The sequence below is a fragment of the Diceros bicornis genome, chromosome 2 (genome assembly GCF_020826845.1).
Source record: "Diceros bicornis minor isolate mBicDic1 chromosome 2, mDicBic1.mat.cur, whole genome shotgun sequence".
Classification (NCBI taxonomy): domain Eukaryota; kingdom Metazoa; phylum Chordata; class Mammalia; order Perissodactyla; family Rhinocerotidae; genus Diceros; species Diceros bicornis.
This window is the reverse complement of record NC_080741.1, coordinates 4,229,970-4,254,810: the sequence shown is the minus strand read 5'-3', so window position 1 is coordinate 4,254,810 and position 24,841 is coordinate 4,229,970. Positions and strand designations below refer to the sequence as shown.

Here is a 24,841-nt window from a genome sequence, read left to right as displayed (position 1 = left end):
CACCCAGATCCGCCAGTTTGGTTTGGCATTTTGGGTGGGGGGAAGTAACCCCAACACCCGCTTCTACCCTGGACCTTCCCACAAGAGAAATCGCTGTCTTGGTCTGTCTGTCCACAGCCACACCTGCACCTGCACCTGGGCCATCACTCCTGTGCCCTGGCTGCAGAGCCCTCAACCTTCCTTGGCGATATGCAGTCCCGTCTCTCTCTGGTGCGTCTCCCACCGCCTCTCTGGGCCTGCTCTGCTAATTCCATCCATCTGAATTCTGATTTCTCTGACCTGCACTAAGTGACCAACTCCCTCTGAGCTTTTTCAAGTCAACGAACATGTACTGAATTGTTCACTGTGTGCAGAGCCTCATGCTGGATGCTTTGCTGGAGATACAAAGATGAGAAAGACCCTGCCCTCATAGGGTAATCGTTTCTGCGCATTTGAGAACGGTATTATTGGTTTGTGAAAGATATGGAGAAAACACTTGCAGAACCCCCCACTGGAGGGAGAACTACTGTGGTTGGGTGAATCATTTGATTAGCAAGAAGTGGATGAGGTAAGACTCCCAGAAATATGCTCAAGTGGTGATGGATAGAGGCTGTCCTGCCTTCTCAGACAGTGAGCCCCTGCTAACCACGAGACTCTGTCTTGCAGAGCGGGAGCTATGCAAGTCTGCGGCTGGAACTGAGAAGTTGGGGGGGCGGTGAGGAAGGGAGTGGTGTCAAGAGAAAGAAGGGGCCTGGGGGCTGGTGGCCGGCGGTGACTTCAGAGTTGGAAACAGTCTAATAGTGATTTACATACACTGTTTGCTGGTGTGAGTTGTAACCTCTCTCACCCCTCCACGGAATCATTAATAAAGTTACTTGCTTCCTGGGACTATCACAGAGTAGTGAGTTTTTTTGTAAGTTTGGAGTGGGGTGAAATCAGTTCCTATAGAAGGGCCACACATGAGTTCTATCTATATTTTTGACTTTCTCATCTTTCTCTTTCTCCTCCGTGTAAATATATCCCGAGCAGCCTGTGGCCCAGACCGGATTTTACATTCTTTCCCTCAGCCCTGGTTATTGAGCAGCACATGTCTGTTGATGAACTGATTTCTGGGTTTAGTTTTGCTTGCCCAGATACGCCTGCCATTAGGCTGCACAGAGTCCCTACAGGCCCGAATATGGCAACGCAGATGTGGGTGGAACACGGGCCTTTATGAACTCCCTCTATATGTATGTATGTGTTTATGCGTATATGTATATATATGGAGGCTATATATGGAGAGTATATATATAATATGTATTCATATATATTCTTTTTATATATATTTAATCAAATTGGGTTCATGTTTATAAAATCTTATATGCTGCTTTTTTCACTTAACTTTTTGATATAAGCATTTATCCTTTTGATTACATCTTCCTCAAAAATATAATTTAATGTCAGCATCATATTCATTCATATAGACTATCATAATGTACTTATTGAATTCCCTATTGTTGGATAATTATATTTTCTCCACTTTTTGCTGTCATAAACAATGCTACAGTGAACAGCTATGTACATATACTGTAACTTTACATTCGGGGAGACCTGTTTTTTGACACATTGAAAAGCACATTTGTCTTCAGAAGCAGACTTTTGTACTCACCTGAAATGAAGCTCAAAAGATACAGCCCTAGTGGACCATGCAGAGTTTCAAAGGGCTTGCCAAAGGCATTGTACATGAAGAAGGCTGTCCCCGTCATGGTGAAGACAATAAAGATCGTGGAGAAGAGAATGACATTGACATGGATGCTCACCGGGATCACTTTGAGCAAATCTGGGAAAACTGAAGATAAAACAAAGATTAGAAGAAATTTCATTAGTGGTAGTCTGCAAGGGTAATTTGAAAAATTAAATCCCTCTTTTTTTTTAACTTCAAATATCACTAAAATCCTTTAGATGAATACTTTCTCACTTACTAATTTACAAAGGATTTACAAAAAGGTTTAAATACGGGATTATTTTATAGAACTTCCAGTAAAAACTAGCAAAGGAGAGATTTGAGGGAATTTTTCTTTCTGCCTTTGGTCGTATATAATTACTTAAATAAACAAGTGCTGGCTTTATAACCAAAAACTATACATTTTGATGACCAAACGTGTAATGACATTTCTCAGTAGACATTTTTTTTTTTTCCTAATCTGTCTTAACCTGTGATGACATTTTCAGTTTGGGGCTATCTAGGGGAGTTCAAACATCCGGAGGTTTGTATATTTCCTTTGCTGCAAAAAACAATTGTTTCTAGTCTACACCAAGATTAAAGAATGGGGTATTTTCAGTCAACTTCAATATTTTGATGTAGGACAAGCTGTGGGAAAATAATTGCTGGTGATACAAGAAATATTTTCCATTCAGAAAACACGCCAAATCTATTTCTAGATTTTGTGTTCAGGGCAAGTTTTTCTTGTTTGCAGAGGAAATGAAAGACTTCATAAATGTAGGGTTTCTCTTATTTGGTGAGACATCAGCAAACCTGGCAAGACCAGTCTGGGAAGTTTAGTTCAGTCCATGTTAGTTTTCTAGACTTTATTTATTGAGCACCTACTTGTGCCAGGCATTGTTCTAGGCGCTGGAAATAGAGCCATAAAACAAGATAGACAAGGTCCCTGTTGTCTTGTGGCATTTATAACCTAATGGGAACAGATAGACAGATAAACAAGCAAACAAATGTGATAGCTTACTGCCAAAGACGGCCACCATCAACTGCTTCCCTCCTCTTACACACGTCATTGCCCCTTTAAGAGGGAGAATGTATTCCTCGATCCCCTTGAGCCTGGGCTGGCCTGTGACTGCCCTGACCTCTTGAATATGGCAGCAGAGGTACACCGAGCCAGCTCCAGGCCTAGCCTGTAAGAGGACTGGCCTCCGTTTCTCTTGGAGGCTCGAGCTGCCATCAGGAAGTCCAGGCTGCTGTGCTGGAGACCGAGGCCACCGGAGGAACACCAGACACGGGAGGGAGGGGTCTTGGGCACCCGGCCCAGAAGAGCCCCTGGGTGCCTCCAACCCCTCTAGCTCTTCAGCGGCAGCAGGAGGGGCAAGCCAGTCAAGACCTGTCCAGCTGGACTGATAAGGTTTTGTTTTAAGCCCTGAGCCTTGGGGGCTAGTATGCAGTGGTCACACAAAGACCCTTCTGAGAGTGATAATGCTGTGGAGAAACACGACGGGGGAGGGGATTTTGAGTGAGTGGGTGGGTGGACGAGACGGTCAGGAAAGCGGCAGCTGAGCTGACAGCTGACGTTGAGAAGGAAGTGACCGTGCAGAGATCTGGGGGAGAGGACTCCAGGGAAAGGCACACGGCTGGGGCGAGAGTGAGCCCGTGAGCCCGGAGAATGAGGGCAGGCGGCTGTGGGATGGCTGTGCTGGGGTCAGATCGCCGCCCCGCTAGATCCTGGTCTACTGACCGTGGTAAGGAGCTGCTTTTAATTCTGAATTCGTTTGGAAGTCACTGGAGGGTTAAGTAGGAGAGCGACACCATCTCCTTCCTGGTGTACAAAGATCACTCTGAGCTGGCTGCTGAGTAGGGAGTATAACGGTGGCAGGAGAAGGGGAAAACGGGGAGACCTGCGGGGTGGGGAGAGCTACTTCCAGTGGCAGGAGTTGGGGCCTGGCCTACGGTGCTGGTAGTGAGAGGTTGTCAGATTGGGAACAAATCTTGGAGGTAGATGACGGGACTCGTTGAAAGAAAGGACTCAAGGATAACTCCTAGATTGTCGGCCTGAGTCAATGGTGACGCTGTTAACGGAGACACGGAAGTGGAGGGAGCAGGTCTGGGCATGGGAGAGGGAAGTGAGGCAAGAGTTCTGTTTGAGATGTTTTGAGTTTGAGTTGGTTTGAGACATTCAAGCAGAGATGTCAAATAGGACTCAGACGTCTGGAGGTCCAGGGAGAAGGCGGAGGTATGTAAGGAGGTGGAACTGGGGTGATGGAAACCAAGGTGCCTACGGCGTGAAATTTAAGGAGACGGTCACTCTCCAGGGCCAACCCAGCACTTGCACAAGCCCAAGAGTGAATGAATGTCTCCTTAAATTTTATGACTTAGGTGCCTCCAGGGCCTCACCCTAGTCCTGGCCATGTTCTTCAAGCCCGAGGATCGGCTATCACCTGTGGAGAAGCAGTGGTCAGAGGAGAGAAGGGCCGGGGAGGGGCCCTGCGGCTCCCCACGTTCGCCTGCACAGAAGAGAGGGGCAGCCGGCCAAGGAGACTGAGAAAGGGAGCTGCTGAGGGAGGAGCAAATCCACGAGGGGGACAGCGGGGAAGTGAAGGGAAGAGAACATTCCGAGGAGGAGGGCAGTGGTCAGCTGCACAAATCTATGCCCCACGGCCACAGGCTCTAGTCCTGACCGGGCGTCAGAAAGCAACCAGGTGAGGGAGTTGCATTGGTTCAGAACAAACCCCACACCGCTGCTGCTCTAACTAGATGTGTGCGTGCATGAAGTACGCTCAGCGCCGCCAGACAGGGGGCGCCCTCTTCCTGAGCAGACAGGGGCGTTTGTGTCCTGATGGTGTTCATGTCCTCCCTCAGTGTCCTCCTTCGGTGTACTCCCTCAGTGTCCTCACTCGGTGTCCTCACTCGGTGTTCTCAGTGTCCTCACTGGGTGTCCTCTGTGTACTCCCTCAGTGTCCCTCGGTGTCCCTCAGTGTCCTCCCTCGGAGTCATGGGCAGGTCATTTGACTGCTGAGGTGTAGTTGTAACTGTATTTCATTGATCTTCTTACAATAAGAGAAATGCACATTAAAACTATGAGATACCATTTTCCACCAACCGTAGTCACAAAGTTCAAACCATTTAGCAATATACCGTGTTAGCTAGGGCGTAGGGAAATGGGGACCCTTGTGCAGTTTTCTTGGGGCTGTAAATTGGTACGGTTTCCTTCGAGGCAGTTGGGCAATACCAATACAGTATCAAAATGCACATATCCTTTAGCTCAGCAATTTTATTTTCAGCAGTGTATCCTATGGATATTTTTGCACATGAATCCAATAAAATATTACAAGGATATTCATTGCAGCATATTTTTTTTGTAAAAACAAAAGGTTGGAAGTAACTTGCATGTCTATCTGTATGGCATCCACACAATGGAATTTAAGTCGATGATTACAAACAGTGAAGCAAATCAATGAGAACAGATATGGAATTATCATCAAAATGTGATGTTAGATGAAACACACAAACCAAACAAATAAAGAGAAATGTGCACCATTCTATCATTTGGGAGAAAGCCAAAGGGGAATGTATATAATAACAAATAGTTATTGAAGTACTGTACTCGTCTGATTTAATGCTCTCAACACCCCCATAAGATAGGTACTGTTATCAGTCCCACTTACCAGAGGAGAAAACGGGCTCAGAGGCTGTGTAACCAGCCCAGGATTTACACTTAGTAAGTGGCAAAGCAGAGATTTGAACTCACATCTTGACTTGTGACAACCACACTGCGGCAGCCTCAGGGACAGGCGTGCTTGTCTAGGCAGAGGCTATTTCTAGAAGGCGACACGTGAAACCGGTAACATTGCTTCTGGGGAGGGAGACTGAGGGATATTTCATTATGTACCTTTGGGTACTGTTTGGAAAATTTTTTTTACTGCCCTGCAAGCATTATCTATTCAATGAATACATAAATACTTAAAAAAAATAATTAAAAGGATAAATGAGGGCATAAAATCTTCCTATCTGTTCTAGATTAAAAGAGACTTAAAAGACATATTAACCAAATGCAATATATAAATATTGTTTGTGAGTTGAACAAACCATTTGTAAAAGATATTTTTGAGATAACCAGGGCAAATTGAACATGGACTGGGTATTAGATATTACATAACTATTATTGATTTTGTTGGTTATGTTAGTGGTATTGTGGCTGTGTTTTTAAAAGTCTTTATCAATTAGAAATGATATGGATGGATGGATGGATGTGTGGGTGGGTGGGTGGATGGATAGATAGGCAGATGGAGATAAAAAAAATTCCTCAGCTCTGTTTGGAAGAACGGGGTAGTGGCAATGTGGATGTTCAAGTTCATGGGAGCCTAGCCTCTGCTGCCAGCGCCTGCAGTCGTCCCCTCTGCCCTGTGTTCTGGGGGCACAGAGAGAACCAGATGCTTTTGCGCTATGATCACCTGCCCTCTGGAGCTTCCCGCTGCTGAGACAGCTCAGTCAATCCGACTGCTATTCTCGCACTCCGTCAGCCGCTGACTGGTTTTTACTAGCAGTTATCCAAAAACCTGCTTCCATCTATCTCCCCACCTGTAAAAGAAGTGGCACTGTCTTCGTCTCTGATACAGCAGCTAGGTGAAGCCTGTCTGAAAATTGAGGCTTGTTACCAAATTGAAACAAATGCAGAAAGAAGTTGCACTGATTTGGCTCCTGAAAAGAAAAGCCAGAAGCTAAAATAAATTGTCCTGTGGAGAATTTTAATTCTTGTAAAGTCTCTTAAAATTCCCACTGTTGTGAGAAAGTCACCCAGCAGGGCACCCGTCCCCCGCATGTTACATTTAGATTTTATCAAGTTTCTTTTTTTGATGAGAATTCCCTGAGGCTGTAATGACCAACCAGAACTCTGGAAACAACCCTCCATTTCCAACCAACCCTAAAAGGATTTTTCCTTGGCTGAAGCTGAGCGCAAACTATTCAAATAAATATTGGGGATGTCACTTTCATGCTATTGGATATTGTGTACAGTAGGAGGTAGATTTGTTTGGTCTTTTAGGTTTAGGATGACTACACAGAAAAAGGATTTGAACATTTTGATCTGTGGAGGGGTGTCAGTAATCCAGCAGTCACTTCTGGCCTCCAGAAATTACTGGATTCGCTGTTGACAAGTGAAAGGGAGTTAATTAAAACAGGCAGCTGATGCCACACTAGCCGCACAGGATTGGTCTGCACGTTCAGATTTCCTCTCCCTCTCCCTCACTCTCTCATCACTGGTGTCCTCCACTCTGTCTGTGAATCGGTGAGTCCAGGTCTCCTCATCTCTAAACCACCCTAATTGCCCTTCTTCTCTCTCCATTATTGGATCACCAAACTTCTTCACAGAGCAATATATGAATAATAATAAGAATAAATATAACAGCAAAAATTATACAACATTTGCTATAATCCAGGTACTTTGTATACATTACATAAATCAAATTAAAATTAGAGATTTAAATCTTTTAATACTTACAACAATATAAGGAAGGTACTGTTTTATCCCCAATGTATAGATAAAAAAACCCTGAGTCACAGAGAAGTTAAGTAACTTGCCTAAAGTCACATGGTGGTATTGCTGCCTTTGCTTTTTACTGCCCTCCCCTTTTTAAGATTAAAGCAAAATTAACACAGTAAAAATTCTCCCTTTTTATGTACAGTTCTGAGTTGTGACACCCGCATACAGGCCACAATTAAGATATAGAACAATCCGACCATTCCAAAAACATCCCATTTCCCTGCTGTAATCAGCCCATCCCCCACCCCAGCTCCTGTATGTGTGACTTTATGAGAAACAAAGTGGCTGTGCCATTTCACCTTCCCACCAGCAGTGTACGAGGGTCACAGCTGTTCCACATTCTTGCTGGCACTTGGCAGGTTTTTAAAAATTGTAGCCGTTTCGTAGGTATGTGGTTTATCTCATTGTAGTTCAAATTTGCATTTGTCAAATGACTAATAATGTTGAGCATCTTTTTGTGAGTTTATTTGCCTTCCATATATCTTTTTTGATGAAGTGTCAGTTCATATATTTTGTGCATTTTTTATTAGATTTTTTTAAATTATTATTGTGTTTTGCAAATTCTTTAAGCATACTGGATACAAGTCCTTTGTCAGATAAGTAATTCACAAATATTTTCTCCAGGTATGTGGCTTGTCTTTTCATTCTCTTATCTGTGTCTTTTGAAGAGCAGTTCTTATTTTTATGAAGTCCAATTTATCAATTTTTTTCTTTTATGTATCACGTTTTGCATGTCAAATCTAAGAAGTCTTTGCCTGGGCCGGCCCCGTGGCTTAGCGGTTAGGTGCGCACGCTCTGCTGCTGGCGGCCTGGTTTGGATCCCCGGTGCGCACTGACACACTGCTTCTCCGGCCATGCTGAGGCCACGTCCCACATACAGCAACTAGAAGGATGTGCAGCTATGACATACAACTATCTACTGGGGCTTTGGGGGAAAAAATATATAAATAAAATTATTAAGAAAAAAAAAGAAGTCTTTGCCTAATGCAAGGTCACAAGTATTTTCTCTGATGTTTTTCTTCTAGGAATTTTTCAGTTTTAGGTTTACATTTAAGTGTATGATCCATTTTGAGTTGTTTTTTATATGTGGCCAAGGTTAATTTTTTTTTTTTTTGCATATGGATATCCCATTGTTTCAGTACTTAAAAAAGCTGAACACAGACTAAACGTACGACCCAGCAATCTCATTCCTAGATATTTGCCTAAGAGAATTAAAAATCAAGGAAGAGGAGGAAGAACTAGGTCTGGAGTGCATAGGGTCTTCCAGCTGGGAGAGCGCCTCAGCAGAGGTGACCATTTGCATGGAGGAAGGAAGAGCTTCATGAAAGAGAAGGAAAGGAGCAAGGGGCAAGAGTCAGGCACCAAGTTCTTGTCCACTGTGCCACCTTGAGCGGGTCAGTGGGTCCCTGGTTCCCTCTATAAAATGAGGCTGTTCAGTGGGGCAAATTGGGAAAGGGCCAGGCATTTGAAATTAGACAGAGGAGGTTCACATTCCAGCTTCTTTTCTAACTCTGTGAACTGCCTACACCTGAGTTCCTTACCTGACAAAGAAGACTGATTCCTCCTTTCAAGTTTGCGAGGATTCAGTGGCATCAGTGGGTGAAGTACCCAGTGCATAGTAGGTGCCCAGCAGAGGGTCACTATAGTGTGCCCCTATCTAGGGCCAATTCCACCACTGTTCCTGAGCCCTCCCTTCCCCCCTCAGAGACACTGCTGCGGAGCTCTCGCCTCTCTCTGCCACATCCATTTCCCCCCTCTATTGGATCAGCCCCACCAGCGCACAAACATGCTGTCATTTTCTCATGTGACAAAGTCTCATTAAGCACTCCTCCAGCAACGGCCCCTCTCTCTAGATTTCCCTCCCAGCAAACCTCTCGGGGAGTTCCCCTCAGCATCTCCTTCCTCTCTTCACTTTCTCTCTTGAACCCACTGTGCTGATACTATGTTACTGTTTCCCAAGGCACCAGTGAGCTTCAAGCGGCCACACCCAATGGTCCATTCTTTATCCCCATCTTTCCTGGTCTACATGTGACACAGCAGCTCACCCTCCTCCTGGAAATGCTTTCGTCCCCTGGCTTCCAGTCACGACACTCATGACTTGCTCCCCGCCCTCCACGTCTTTACTTCACTGCCACCCTCCCAGAGAGGCCTTCTTTAACCACCGTGTCTAAAGTTGCCACCTCTGCCCGGTCACCTCCCCATGCCCCAACCCCTTTTCTTGCTTCTGTTTTTCTCCATAGTATTATCACCATCTGACAAATTCTGCATTTCTACTCCTTTGTTTATTGTTCGCTTCCGCCACGGCATGGGGGCAGGTGCATTGGCCTGTTTTTATTCGCTGCTGTATTCCTGACACCCAGGGAGGCCAGGCGCAGTGTAGATCGGCATTTCTATGTTTTTTTTTTCATTGTTGCTCTGCACCCTAGGAGTCTTTCTAGACATTTCTCCTAATCACTCTCCCCCCCTGAAATTTCAATACCACAGATTTATTGTATTTTGGTTTCTATATTGTATTTATATCTGTGCCTATACACATATACATCTTTTTCCTAGTTTTATCGAGACATGATTGACATACATCGCTGTAAACTTTAAGGTGTACAGCATAATGACTTGACTTACATGTATTGTGAATGATTACCACAAATTTAGTTAACATCCATCATCTCCTATAGACACACAAAAAAATGGGTTTTTTTCCTTGTGACGGGAACTCTTAGGCTTTACTCTCTTAGCATTTTTCCTGTATATTTCACAGCAGTGTTAGCTATAGTCACCATGTTGTACATCACATCCTTAGAACTTATTTATCTTATAATGGAAGCTTGTACCTTTTGACCACCTTTGTCTAATCCCTCCTCCCCCTAACTCCTACCTTTGGTAACCACAAATCTGATCTCTTTTTCTATAAGTTTGGTTTTTTTCTTTTTTGTTTTTTAAATAGATTCCACACATAAGGTGATAACAGTATTTGTCTTTCTCCTCCATCTGACTTATTTTACTTACCCTAATGCCCTCAGGGTCCATCCATGTTGTCACCAACAGCATGATTTCTTTCCTTTTCATGGCTGAATAATATTCCGTTGTACACATTTACACTTTTTAAAGAGTAAGGGGTGTTTTTCGCTTCCAAGAACCAATCTTTACCTCCTTAGGGGGATTATTGCTGTGTTGAGAATGCATGATGTGGCTGTTGGACACATGTATGTTGGATGGATACCTTCTGCTTGGAGTGGGATGGAGGGCTGGAGTCTGATGTGGTTAGCAGCTCTGGGGGTTTCTTGCTGGCAGCCAGTGGTTCAGACTGAAGGGAGTTAGCATCACATTGGCAAGGAGGGAAGGAAGAGGAGCAGATGGTCCAGTTGGTGACTGCAGGACCAGAGGAGTAGGGGGGTTGGCAGTGTTAATTACAATGGAAGTTTCTGGTTAAGAACCACAACTTGTCCATTGAGTCGGGTAGTCGCTGTTGACCATGGTGTAAGCTGTCCTGGGGGCTGGTGGCAACGGAAGCTGGATTGAAAGAGATTTCAGAGAGAATCTGGGGCAACGGAGATAAAATAGAGTAGCCACCAGAGGGGGGGACAGGACCCAGGGTGGCTTTTTGGTTTTTTTAGAAATTGAAAGACCTGGTTGGCAACTGGAACGGAATTTCAAATCTCTTTATTAAAAGAAAAACTTTAATTTAACGTACTTCAGAGATTGTCAACATGTTACATGGAAACTGACTGCTGTTTAATAACAGGTTTAAAGTTCAGGATTTGGTAAAAGAATTCATCTCAAACCTGCATGACAAAGCTCTTTTTTGTTAGTGGGGCAGGAGGATTGAAGGAAGGTGGACTTGCTCCTCACTGCGTTTCTGTTAGTTGGTCTAAAGGTCCAACTGTTAACGGAGGAACTTTTTTCTGTTAATGAATATTATAATAATGAAATGGAAATTAAGATAAAAATTTCACCCACAATCCTACCAACATAAAAAGCAGGAGTTTCCTTTATTTTTGTTTCTTTCAAATATTGGTTCACATTAATATTTATTTCCTATATTACTATAATCATCATGCAATGTCGAGGTCACATTCTGTTCTTTTTACCCAGAATATAAGCATATTCCCTGTCATACATATTGTCTTCATAACTATCATTTAGATAAGTACATAGGTTTTCCATCATACTGATGCACTGCTGTCGGTTAAGTTGTCTTCCATTGTTTCAGTATTATAGTCAATGCTTCCTTGAGCATCTTCAAGAACATACCTTTTTCTTTCTTATTATGGGGGTGGATGATGAATGGGAATAACTTTTTCGGATAAATTCCCAAGAAAGGAATTACTTGGGTCAGAGTGCTGTCTAAAAGAATGTTATCTATGTATAGATACAAGGTAACTTGAAGAACATCAGTTATATTTTGTAACAGACATATTAAACTCCACTGTTTCAACCCTGGTTCAAAGCTCAATTTCTCCATGAAGTTTGGAAAGCAGAGACTTCTGACAAGGTACTAGTCATTGGCTTCAGCCTCCTGATAGCAGAACAGAAGGCATCCAGGTCCCCGGAGGGAGAGGGGAAGGAAATCCACACTGCATAACTCGCTTGGCCCGCAAGAAAGGCTGTCACCCCTCGTCACTGTGGTCTGCTACCATGAAACAGAGCTGAGTCCGTCGTAAGTTAATGCCGGAGAGTGAAAACGCAGTCTCGGGGACGCTCCCCGGAGGAAGTTTACCCTCCCACAGTCGTCTGGTGGGGGATCCGTTCTTTGGGCTGTGTCCCTTACCTCCACACCGCCACTCTCCTGGTCAGATGGTGACCCCTCGAGCCTCTGATCTGTCGTCCCCCCATTCTGCAAAGCTTCGTCCAGTCTGTCCCTCGTCAGATGTTCCAACCCTCCCCCACTCTTACGCACCTATCGCACCCTCACCTCCATGCCCCTTAGTCTTCTGTACCTGGTTTACAAAAGGCCGGAAAATGTCCAGTGAACTGAACTCTTCTGTTTCACAGAGGAAACAGAGGCTCTCAGGGGAATTCCCTCAACTTTTCAGTCCCCATTGCCACTTTGGTGTCTTTGGTCCATGCCCCTTCCCTCCATTCTTAGTGAAACATTTTTTTCTCTAGTCCAAGGCTTGGCCTTCTCCCTGTGTCTCAGACCCATCCTTTCCACCTCCGCAGGGTCCTTTCTAGATCCATCACCTACCTCTCCTCTCTGTCTTCAGCCTTTTCCTCCCTACAGCTCTATCCCCTCAGCATAGAATCATGCTCACGATCCTCCCATCGTAAACACACACGCTCACACGCACACACACGCACACACATGCGTGGCCTTAGGGCTCGTCTAGCTGCTGCCTGACCTCAGGCTTTCTCTGGGTCCTCACCTCTGCTCCCTCCTCAGCTCCTGCGAGGAACTCCCTTCCCCACCGTGCCATCAGGACTTTAGGCAAGGTCCCCTGGAGCTTCTGGTGTAAAATGCACAGGACTGTTTTCGTGGTCTCTCATTTGACACCTCTGTGGTGTCTAGGACTGCTGGCCATTAACTCCTTGTTGAAGGTTTCTCCTCCCACAATTTCCCCTCTGCTGGTTCCCTTCCAGCTCACTGACCCTCTCCTCTCAGTCGTCTTTGCAAGTCCCTCCTCCTCCACCGATAAATATTCGTGTTTTCTAGAACATGTCTTTGTCCATCTTCTCGTTTGATTCCCCTCGCTGGGAAACCTCATCTTCACTTACAGCCCCAACTACCACCTCTGATCTGCTGACTCCCACTTCTCTGCCTCTACCCCAGGCCCCTCTCATGACCTCCAAATCTTTGAAACTGATGGACATCTCTTGTTGCTGGTCCATAAGTGGAACCTCATTAAATACGACCAAAAATAATTTCATCCCCCCTCTAAACTTTCTCCTTCCTTCTGTATTTCTTATCTTGGTGAATTGTTACAACTATCTGTCTAGCAGAAATCTGGGCTTCATCCTCTGACACCAAGTTTGTTGATTTTTGCTTCTCATTATTTTGGAAATGTTTCTCCTCCTTTCCAGCCCTCTGACAATATTTGGGTTTGGACCCGCAAATATTGGAGGAGCCTCCTGACTGGACTCCTCACCTGTCTTTTGGTCTTCTTCCAATCCATCTTCTGTTCTGTGACATGCCTGCTTAACATCCTTAAGTGGCTTCCCATTGCCTACAAGATACAATAACTGTCTCAGTAGAGCTAACCAAGGCCCTCATGTTCCATCACTGCCTTCCTCTCTAGCCTCATCTTCCTCCTCCTCCTCTCCCACATCCTCTGCAGTCTGGCCGCAACAGGCTCTTCATAACTTTGCTCGTGCTGTTCCTTTGCTCACAATGGCTTCCTCAATACCATCTAGTGAAATCTAACTCTAATCCTTAGGAACTTTCCTCTGATTTCCCTGTGCTTTGCCCCGACAGAGAATAACTCTCCTTCTTGGAGATTTCTGAACAACAGCAATAGTTGGGATAGTAATTAGCGCTATTCAACTATCCATAGTTCTGGTTTTTCCCCATTCTGGGCTCCTGATAGGATTGCACATCTTGGCCCCTTTGAAGCTGGAGGTGGCTGTGTAACAACCTTGGCCCATAAAATGTAAGTGGAGGTGGCATGTGTCAGTTCCGCGTCAGAGTGTTGAGCTGCCAGTGTGAGGGCCTCCACAACTCTTCTCTCCGTTACAACAACTGGCTGCCTTCCAGATGGTGGCTGCGTCCTGGCCCTACGGGTGAACTCTCACGAATATGTATTGTGAGCAAGAAAGAAACCAGTCTTTGTTGATTTAAGCCTGTGATGTTTGGACTTGTTAAAACATAACCTAGCTCATCTCTCCTGATGTACCCGTACAGCTCTTAAAGTGGTCGGTTATTGAAAAACACTTCTGCTAGATTCCTAGCTGCTTGTGAACATTCCCGTCATGTCCTCAGAGTCTAGAAGAACACTTAGGCACATAATAGGCACCCATGATCTTTTTTTCAAGGGGGGTGTGAGGGCGTGTATACTCTAACTTACAATTTGTGTCTTACGTGTAAAGTCATCTGTTTTCAACAGATCGTTGGAGGGTAATGAGAATAATACAAAACTACTTGTTTTTACTAACTTCTAAGTATGTTCCTTTATTGCTTGCCATTAATCCATGTTTTATTTGATATCTCCAAATGTATGGCTTTCATTTCACTTGCCTTAAAATTTATTTTATTTCTCTCTGCTGGGCTCTTCTGTTATATTTCATCCTGAAACTTTGTTCTCCTTTCATCTATTACTGATTCTAGTCTAACAGTCATATCTTTTATGCTACAGTTCTTAAAACAAAAATTAGTAAATCCAACCTAAACCTATATTTAGGCATTAACCAGGAATATTAGGTTGTTAGAATATCATGCACCACCGAGCAAGCAGGATGGAGGAGCTGGTGGGAACAGCGACAACAGTTAACTGAAAGGCAACATGGCAGGTTGGAAAAAACATAACTTTTGGAGCTGGGAAGTTTGTGATTAATTTGGTTTTGCCATTTACTGCTCATGTGGGCCTCTGTGTACCACGGCTCCCTTATCTGTAAATGTAGGTGGTAATAGACACAAGTTAGAGGACTTCTGAGAGACAGACACAAGTGAGATCATTTATGTGGAAGCTCTTTGTAAATTTTAAGTAATTGCTTAAATATTTTTTAACATGATGAGAATGGCAGGAGAGTTGTATTTTCACCGAGAGGAGTGGGAGATACAAGAACTCGATTCAGTGAGAGTGTCTGCCTTTCCAAGTCTCAGAATCAATCACTGGGGGCAGGTGGGAGTTACTGGGTGGTGGTCAGAGCACATATCTGTACACCGGGACCAAAGATCCCCCCACAGGAGTCCTTAGATTACACGGAATCAGGCGAATTTTCTATCTTGTAGCTCAGATTTTTACTTTGTTTTTTTTTTTTTCTGACCAGGTGGGTGACTATTGCTGTAAATAATCCAGGAACTCTGGACTTATAGTTAATTACTTATTTGATACCTGTCACACGCTTTCCTCAGCATCTGATATATTGTTCCCATTCTCGTTTCTATTTGCCTTGTGCAATTTCTTGCACATTCTCTGTAATGGCTTGTCTAAAATGATGTTTGAGCTGATGGCACACCTCTAAGGAGGACCCTTGATAGTCTCTTTGGAAGGAGGAGACCCTTCCACAGGAGGCAGGCAGATAGAGGTCAAAATGTTAGGTTTATTTCTGATAAAGCGCTGGAGAACGTGACTTAGATTTTCCACCCAGTTCTGCAGAATTAGGCAACCTCACCCACCCAGTCACAGGCAGGGCTGGGCAGCTGAAGGCTCCCTGTCCACGGCAGAGCAGGCTCCTCTACCATGACCAGGTGGAGAGCAGGCTCCTGTAACAGGTGGGCAGATTCGGAAGGAGGGGAAGACTCTGGGGCTGCAAGCCGAGTATGCTCAGCTTCTTACTGCAAACTCGTCAAATCAGGTCGCTCATTCCCTCTGAGGCCAGGCGGGTGTGCATAAAGTGTGAGACTCTTCACGGAAATATGCAGCTATAGGCATGGAAGCCAAGGATCCCAGCTTGAGTTTGACCAGAAAACCTCCCAGCTGTGTGGAAACAATGCTAACTACTGCTTCTCCCCCACCCCACTCTGGCCCATCCCTCACATGCAGGCTCCTGACTCTTGGCCTCACCTGATTCCACCTGGCTTGTCCTCCATTGGGCTGCACATCAGAACAGCTGGGGAGCTTCTAAACCATTCCGATGCTCAGGCCCTGCCTCCAGAGACCCTGATTCAATTGGTCTGAGACGGAGCCCTGGCATCAGTAGTTTTAAAGACTCCCTGGGTGGTTCTAAAGCTCAGAGAGGGTTGCGGACCACTGATCTAATGGTTCAGGTCTCATCGACCCTTTTCGCCTTCATCTGGCCAGATATAAAACGCAGGTAACACCATCTGTGAAGCTCTCAGAACGAAGGCAGCCTCTGATAATGATGTCAGCGATGGTGCAGCAACTTCTCAGATCAAAGCTTCGGAGGCCCTGGTTTCCCGCTCAACTTGTCCCTCACATAAAAGATATGTAAAAAAAAAAGTTGTATTTGGCCCCTTGCTGCTCAGCTATTCATTTTCTTGAAAGGGAATAAGAGGGAAGATTTCTTTCTTTTACAGAAATGCTCTTGATCTGACTTTCCCCTCAGCCCATCTGCAGCCGGTCATTATGAAAATCCAGTAAAAGACATTTCCTGACATAAGCTCAATGCATTCATCTCCTTTAATATCACGTGTAATCGCACACTCAGGTATCGAGCCGGGCTTTCTGATGGCTGCCCGGTCAGGGAGAATGAAATCCATGACCCCAGCCCTTCAAAGGAGGAGACTTGATGGTATGATAGAACCGTTTAAAATACAATTTTCTCAGTCCCTCGCCTGAGTTTCTCTCTGCTGAAGTGTATCTACCGGACCCAACCCATTCGGAGGCAGCCCCATCCGTGAGTCTTAATCAGCCCGGGTGGCTCGGGGACGGCAGCTGCTTTGGCGCATCTGTGTCTCTGATAACAGAACCCGTTTAACTGCTCCTAATCCACAGGGTATGATTATGTTCGGGTAATAACTCCCAAGAATGGCTTTGCCACTGTTACAACATGCTGAGAGGGAGCGAATACGAATCCTGCATAAATTAGTGCACCAGGTACGGTGTGCGGTACGTTGGCTCTCTCACACCTGTGATAAAAGCGTATCACACCGCAACCGGTCTGGGCGCCTAGCTGCATGACTAGATGAAAGACAAATTTGTCATTAAGATAAATGAGTTTTGTTCTAAAAAAAAAATGCCTTTAACTTTATGAAATCCCTGAAACATTTCAGGGATAAAAATGAGCTTTTATTTTTCATTTTTAGAAAAATGAGATTTTGATTTATGCTCTAATTCTATCCCATTGGCTCTTAATAAAATACCAGTTTTTGAAGTGAATCACATACTGTGTACTTGCTTTGCTTTTGTCCCTGTCTCTGTTTTGAAACTGTTCGTGTCACCCCAGGAAAGAGCCTGCCACTCTGGTCATGGCTGTGGTGAAATAATTTTCAACCACAATTGTGTTGAAATAATTGTCGAAGTAACGAACTTTGAAGATCGTACCGTGAAGATCTTCCTTGGGAGTGCTCTTAAGTCAGCTAACACACGTGCAATCAGATATCTCTGCCTTCAACAGAAACTATCAGCGTCAAGGTAATATAATTAGGTAACCCAAAGACTAGCCATAAGCACGTGACCTGCTCAACCTAGATTGCTAAACAGGCTGGCTTGACTATTTCACTTTCTGAAGGTCAAAGGTTGGGGCTTAGACATCAGGGCCACTAAAAGGTGAAATGAAGAGGCAATGAATGAATTCAGGTCTTAAGGCCGGGGACCATTATATGAATATACAAGAACTCGCTCTTGTGAAGGACCAACGTCACTTTTTAAAGAGATGGTGAAACTGACGGCTACTCTTCCATTTTCTTCGTCTCTTCATGTCCTTTTTGCATACTGTGAGGAGTCAGAATGCGGCAGAGGAATGAGCATCTGGATTTCAATCCCAGGTCTGCTACCTAGTAGTTCTGAGACTTTGGGAAATTTCTGTGACTTCTCTGAGTTTCCAGTTTCCATATTTGTTCAACAAGAATAGCATCATAACACCTCCCACATAAGAGTTGGGGGTAATAAGTGCAAAATGCCTGGCACCTGTGAGGCACCAAAAAAAAATAAGCATTTTTTCTTCTGGGTCGTTTGACAGTCTGGGAAGACAAGTCACCCTCAGGGTTTGGAGAAGGAAGCAGAGCAGCAAACTGTGAGAAGAGATTTGGAGTCATCCTCCGACAGGTGAAGTTCACACACCAGCCTCGAGTTCCAGAAGTCCACGTAGGACCTGCCACGCAGAGCTTCAGAGCAGCCCTGTCAGCTCTACCCCGTCTCTCAGGAGAGCCCAGGTCAGTGACTCCTCTGGCTGTCAGAGTGGAGGGCAATTGAAAGGGAAGGAAGGTGTGTGTGTGTGTGTGCGCGTGCGTGCCTGCACACACATATGCAAAATTATATCATCGTCAAACAAGGCTGATGCTGTGGATTTTTTTTCTAGTAAGGGTAGTGGAGGTAGTTGTTAGGGAAGAGGGAGAAATAAATGCTCTTTTCCTGGACTAAGCAAGGAGAAGCAGAAGTTCCTTTCCTCAAAAGAATTTTCCCCATTTCTCACCGATGTGAGGTTAATTTCTGCTTAAGTTCCTCCTTTGGGTAAAGAATACCCTTGGAGTGTTAAACATAGTGGTCATTCCTAACTTCTTGCCATTATCCTTTTAAGAAATCAGATTCAGGGAAGAGATTTTCAGGGAGGGTGGAGGAGGAGTTTCTAGGAAAAATAGAGGCACTAAGAGGTCAGCCTCTCACCATCTTTTGACCGTCTTCCTTTTTTGCTTTCTCAATAATGCCATCTAGATTGTGGGGGTGTTTAAGGCTGCTCCTGCTCTCTGGAACCCGCTGACCCATCTCCCTAGAATTCCAAAACGTCCCATTCTTCATTTTCTCCTTCTTTAACCTGCCATTTTCTACACAAAAAGTAAAAGGTTACGAGCAGGAAGAAAAGAAGCACTCACGTAGATAATGAAATTTGTTTGGGTCCTGATAAATACTTCTACTGATGGCAGCTGAAATCTGTCAGGGGAGGCTTCAAGTGATGAGACGAGGAGGGCTATGCACTTTTCAAGCTGGAAGGCCCTCGTCCAGAACAGCAGCCCTTTGTTACATAGATCACAGAGCGTCTGAGCTGGAAGAGATGTCAGAGACCACTTGGTTTCACCTCCCAGTTTACAGGTGCAAGGACTGGAAACCAGTGGGGTGACGTGATTGCTCAAGGTCTAATCCCCAGTGAGTGGCCGAGACCCGCCTGAACCCAGATTGCTTAATCTCAATAGTGTCAGTTTACAAATGTCTATTAAGTACCTCTTTGTGATGCGCGCTGTGCTAGGCCCCGGTTTGAGGGAGTCCCGGGGTGAGTACGACACAGCCCCTGCCTTCTTGGGGATCAGGATCTCCTTGCAGAGAAATGCACATTCTCAAATACTTATAACACAAGGTGATTTGAAATGATAGAGTGAACATCAAGGTCTGGGAAGGACAAAGGAGAAAACAATTATTTGGCCGAGGAAGTTGAAAGTTTTCCCTTCACCCTAGTGCTTCTTAAACATTACTGTCTTCATCCCGCTAATCACTTTTTTTCAATGGGAGGGAAACAAAATCTCTACCTACTGGACTGTTTTAAAGGGTGAGTGAGACTAGACAATAGGGCCCTGAGCTAAAAGGCAGGGGGGCCCATGCATGCTAGGTGAAATGGAGCAAGGGGCTTCCTTCCCCCTTCCCTCCCACCAGGCAGTCTTCCCTGGTGAACTCCATAGATTTCCCTCCCGCCAGACCAGGCACTAAGGAAGAGGAGAGAGACAGGCAGTGTTATGAGAAGGAGGTACAACAAAGCCCTTTGCAGCTCTGCCAAGGGTGGGCAGTTGATAGGAGAGACGCGGGGTGTGCAGGAGGGTGAGCAGTAGATCACCTGGGGCAGGTGCAGTCAGCAGGAGGCGGGAGTCACACTTGCAGGAGACCAAGGAGCTAGAGTGCCAATGCTCAATAATGGTCAGAGACCCTGAGCCCAACTATTCTACCCCAAAATGTTCAAGGAGCCACCTGCTTGCTCACAGAAGTTTCAACATCCCCTCTGCAATCTGGGTCATATGCCTCATTTGGTAAAGAAGCTCTACTTTTCTAAAATATGACTTAAACTAAATCTCTGTGAAGCTTTTTACAAGTTTTCAATCATAAGTTCCAAATTAAAATGCTTTTAAAAGTGTGACTCAAGTTGCAAGCTGTGATCCATGATTGGTTAAGTTTTATTTTCACATTTCCAAAAAAATATTCCATATGTTTTTACCAGCTCATTGAACTGTCTTGGCAACGAATAGATCAGCATATCTAGGAATGATTGATACCATATGATTCTTGGGTATCGTATTTTGATGATGCTCTGCAGTGTTTCAAACCTCCAAAACAGAAACCCACCCACACACACTGAGCTCAAAACTGGCAGATTTTGTCTTGATGGCTACATTTAGAGTTTAAACATCATCATTAAAATTTTACAGGTGACATATCAGGAAAAATTAAGCCCACCAGTTGTGCTGCCTTGAAAGGAAAACAGTCTTTCATTATAATGAATGAAATTGTGTGCTAGGTATGAATGCTCGTGACCTCTAGAAAGTGAACCGCTGACCCATAAATGGATGAGAAGCAGCCAGAGTAAACGAGGCAGAAGTTTTCCCAGCATAACTGTGCATGCTGGCAGGGAAGGCTCTTGTTATAATTAAAAGAGATAGAGTGGGCAATAGGGAACATTTAATAGGAACAAACATGACAATGTTACCTAACTATTTTTCTGGTCCATTCTTCATCCTCATGTTATACCATATATCTGGATTTTAGAGGTGACACATACATTGCACATAAAAATAAAACACATAAACTTGTACAGCAGAACCAAGCAAAAATTCATTTAGAATATGCACACTGTCAATGCCCAATTTATTCAGAGTAAATCTCCATCTAAATTTTGCACTGTCCAGTATGATAACTATTAGCCACATCGAAAGGCTAGTGAGCACTTGAAATGTGGCTAGTCTGGATTGAGATGTGCTGTAAGCGTAAGCTACACACTAGATTTCAGAGACCTAGCACCAAAAAAAAAAAAAAAGTAAAATATCTCAATAATTTTTTATATTGACTACATGTTGAAATGACAGTATTCTGGATATCTTGGGTTAAAGAAAATATGTCATTAAAATTAATTTCACCTGTCTCCGTTACCATTTTTTTCTAATATGACTACTAGAACATTTAAAATTACATACGTGGCTTGCATGTACGGTTTGCATTATATTTCTGTTGGTCAATGCTGATCTAAATGAAAAGTTTGGTAAGCAAGGTAGCATTTAGCAATCCAACAGAACTGAAATATAAATTCCTATTGACTGATGGTAACATGACAACGTGAAAACTGGCCACCAGGTGAGCGACAGTTCGATGTGTTACCTTTTCCATTCCTCCTACACTGGGAAGTTTCTGCCCATCCCAATGTTTGCTCACTGACTTTCTGAAGGGAAAATGAGAAAGGAGGGAGTTCTGGGAAATGAGTTGTGCTCTAATCAGACGTTGGGCTCTGGAAGAACAGAAAAGAGTCATCTGCCCTGAGCTCTTCAGAGGCTCTGGATTTTGTTTGAAGGAAGCCTTTGTTGAGAAGATGGGGTTAAGCCTCTTGTTCTTTCATATGAACAGGCTTTATTTTCTATAGGAAGAATATCAGAGGACTCTCCTCCTTCAAGGATACGTGGACAGAACGTTGTTGACATGGGGAGGGCATTTTGAATGGGAAAATGAGGACCACGAAGCTCTACCGCAGTGGGAGTGTAATCTTGGAGGGAGCGAAGTGTCTTAAAGGCACACTGATTAGGAATTTTTTAACACTGAGAGGGTTGTTTACTTAAATGACATTGTGCTTTTTTTGGGAGCCCATTGGATCTACTTATTCTACAGTTTTCCCAACTTTCTCTCATGTTCCATTGACAGACACTTTGATGTTTAGGCAGAAAAACGTTATGCTGTAAGTCTACTTCGCTGGGCCTCATAGAAACGGACGAGGTTTTAACACGTCAAGGGTAGTATGTAGAGAGTGTTGTCACCACAGAACAAACAAGCTAATGGCAGATTTTCTTTGCTAGGCTGGGGGAAATGGTCAGAGTATCGTGGGGACTAACGCAATTGTGTGAGGAAGGTGAGGGTGTTTAAACACTGCCAGCTCTGTGAGTCCTCACAGAAAGCAAAGGGTGGATGCCTGATTAGAGCAACTCCATCCCAGACAGGCCAGCATAGGACACAGCCATGGAAACCATTCATTGAACCACAGAGGAATGTGACCGTGTGAAGATTAAACGAGACAAATATGCACAGTGCTTGGTGGCTAGTAAGTGTTCAGAAAACATTTGATTGTTTTGAAACATGTCCTATGGTCAGAGTAAAGTTAATCTCCATTTCCCTGTAGAAAATGCAAAGGCTCCAGAAAATTCACTGTACCTGCCCTGCTTTTGTCTAAATTCATCTGTGAGAAGCTTTACTCACGCTTTAGCTGCCAAGGACTCATGGTTAAATCATTTCACTCATCTTTTCTCCTTTTTTATTTTTTAATACAGTTGGAAATCATGTGATACTCTGCTTTGTTCTTTTTTCTCCCTAAGGAAAGCTAAGCAACTCTTAACAGCCCTGTTACCTTAATGAACCAAGCCATTCAGTGAAAAGAGTTGGTACCCACTTCATCAAATCTAGTGGATGATAATTTCTTGAAAGCTGAAGACTAATTCTGGGGAATTTTCTGGAGCCCTATGAAAATTCATATCACTTAATAACCTATATGAGTTGAAGGTTGGTGTCCGATGACTGCTGAGAAGATGTAAGGAATGTTGCAGAAATATAAATAGGCCAGCCCTGAAATTTAATTAGACACTGCATATGTTAATAATAAATTCAATTAATTTAGCCTTCTACCTATGCTAAAGAAAAAAAATACCCAGGCAAAATAATAATTCATTTTGAATGCCTCAATTGGTAACCTTCTTTCCTGAAGAGTGATTTATGCAGTAATTTACTGGCTGTGTCTTCACAAGATTGTTCCAAACCAGCCCTTTTGAAATAGTAATAATTTCTGAATGTGTGTCGTGAGAGATATAACAAATGACTTCTTATTAATTTTCATTTAATGAGTTGCCTATTCACATGGTAATTTTTTAAAAATTCTCTTCTTAAGATAAACAGGTTATAAATACTGCGGATAACACTACCATTTCACAAAAATCGTGACAGGAAAATCTGTCTCATATTCTCTACATGATTTGAAGGTCAATCAGTTGCAAATTTTCTATCCTAAATAGGCATTTATTTCTTTCCCAGTTAGCACAGCAGATCCAAATTGGTTAAAAAAAAAAATAGAATATTTATCAGCAGCAAAGGTCCTAGCAGGGACGATAGGGGGTGGACAGGGAAGGAAGTCATGGGCAGGGTGTAAAAGCAGCTAGAGTTGGTGAAGAAGCCCATGACACCGGTCCTTTTTTAAAGAACAAAACAAAGATCAACTCTTATAGCTTTTCTATTTCTCCGAGACCCCCTTTTTTAAAAGACTCCATAATGTCTTACATAAATATTAATATTTAAGAAGATTTTAATTGCTTATGTTTTCAAAAAGTTTAATTCCATAGCAACTCATTAACCATATGTTGTCATAATAAAAATATCAAGGATGAAATAATTAATAAAATTAAAACAAAATTAAAAAAACTAGAAAGAAGAAATTGCTCAGAAGAGTCCTGGGTATTTCAAATGGTTCACATCTGTTTAAAAAATCCTGCAATAGACCATGCAAAGCTCTTAAAAATAATTCCTTGCAACACTTCAAAGAGTGTGCCTAAAGGATTAAGTAATTCAAGTGCAATTGTTACTTACATGAGAACCGAAAGGGCCTGGCTCCTAACCCGCACTGCCTCATGCCCTCTCCGTGGAAAAGCCCGTACTGCATCTCGCCCATGAACTTGTCCAGCTCTTGTCCTGAGGCGTTGACGAGCAGAGCCCCCGTTTTACAGAGGAAGGTGGCTTTGATCCACAACGGTGTCCCCAGGGCTGTCACAACTCCGAGGGCACACACAAAGCTTAACACTCCGGCCATGCAAAAAATGACTTTCTTCTGTTGGTTTGGCATGATGAGAAATGGCCTTGGTGAGGGCGAGGTTCAAAACTAAGACCTTTGTGAGTGCTGAGAAACGACTGCCCCTCTGCCTGCATTTATTACTGGAGCTGAACGGATGGATCCCAGATGAGAAAGCAACTTTGCCCCAGACAGGGGTTCTCGCTGGGTTAAATGTCAGGAGAATGCAAGGACGAGGCCTTCTTCAGCACACTTCCCGGCTTTTCTCCTTTTTGGCCGCTGCTTCTCTCTAACTGGAAATCTTTGGACTAAGAATCTGTAAGATAAAACTCTCAAACTGCCTTCAAGTGTCTCCTCTGTGTCTCTTGGTAACAGAGGTCTAAGGTAACAGGTGGAGTTCCCCCTGTAACTTGATCAGTGCCCCCCCTGTCCCCAGCCTTTTGTCTGATTGAGTGAGTTGAAACGTTCTGAAACAGGCTTGGCTCCTATGGTAAGTTTTCGGCAACTTGAGAAGTTCATTTATTGATCTGTTTTTATTTTTGTGTTTCTTTTTCTGACGGTGGGACAAGAGGAATTTTGGGAGAGATAGAAAGAACATATGTCTATTTACTGGTATTAATTGATTTTGAAAAGTGTTAATTGTAGGAGGATAAAATATTAAACTGAATTGGGTTCTGCGTGGATATGAAGTGCCCTAGACCAACCACCAGGGCTGCCCTCCTAACTCCTTTTCTCCTAGATCCGTGATTTAGAATCAGTGTATCAATAGAGAATTTGACTCACATTTTTCCTAGCGCACAAAAGTATGGAGATGCAGGTGCAAATATCTACATTTCTACATGCTTTCCTTCACAACATTTGGCTGCTTCAGGACAATAGCAAGGAGATGTGGCTCTGGG

General features: G+C 43.8%; 1 protein-coding gene across 1 annotated transcript in view; it reads right to left on the bottom strand.

The window, feature by feature from the left end:
- Positions 1 to 23,996, bottom strand: part of CLRN1 (clarin 1) — a 34,425-nt gene extending 10,429 nt beyond the window's left edge. Inside the window, exons 1-2 of the mRNA XM_058548867.1 lie at positions 23,744 to 23,996; positions 1,628 to 1,807 (exon numbers count right to left, since the gene is read on the bottom strand). Of these exons, the coding sequence (XP_058404850.1) occupies positions 1,628 to 1,807; positions 23,744 to 23,996 (433 nt within the window). The remainder of the gene's footprint in view (positions 1 to 1,627; positions 1,808 to 23,743) is intronic.
- Between the last annotated feature and the right edge of the window lie 845 nt (positions 23,997 to 24,841).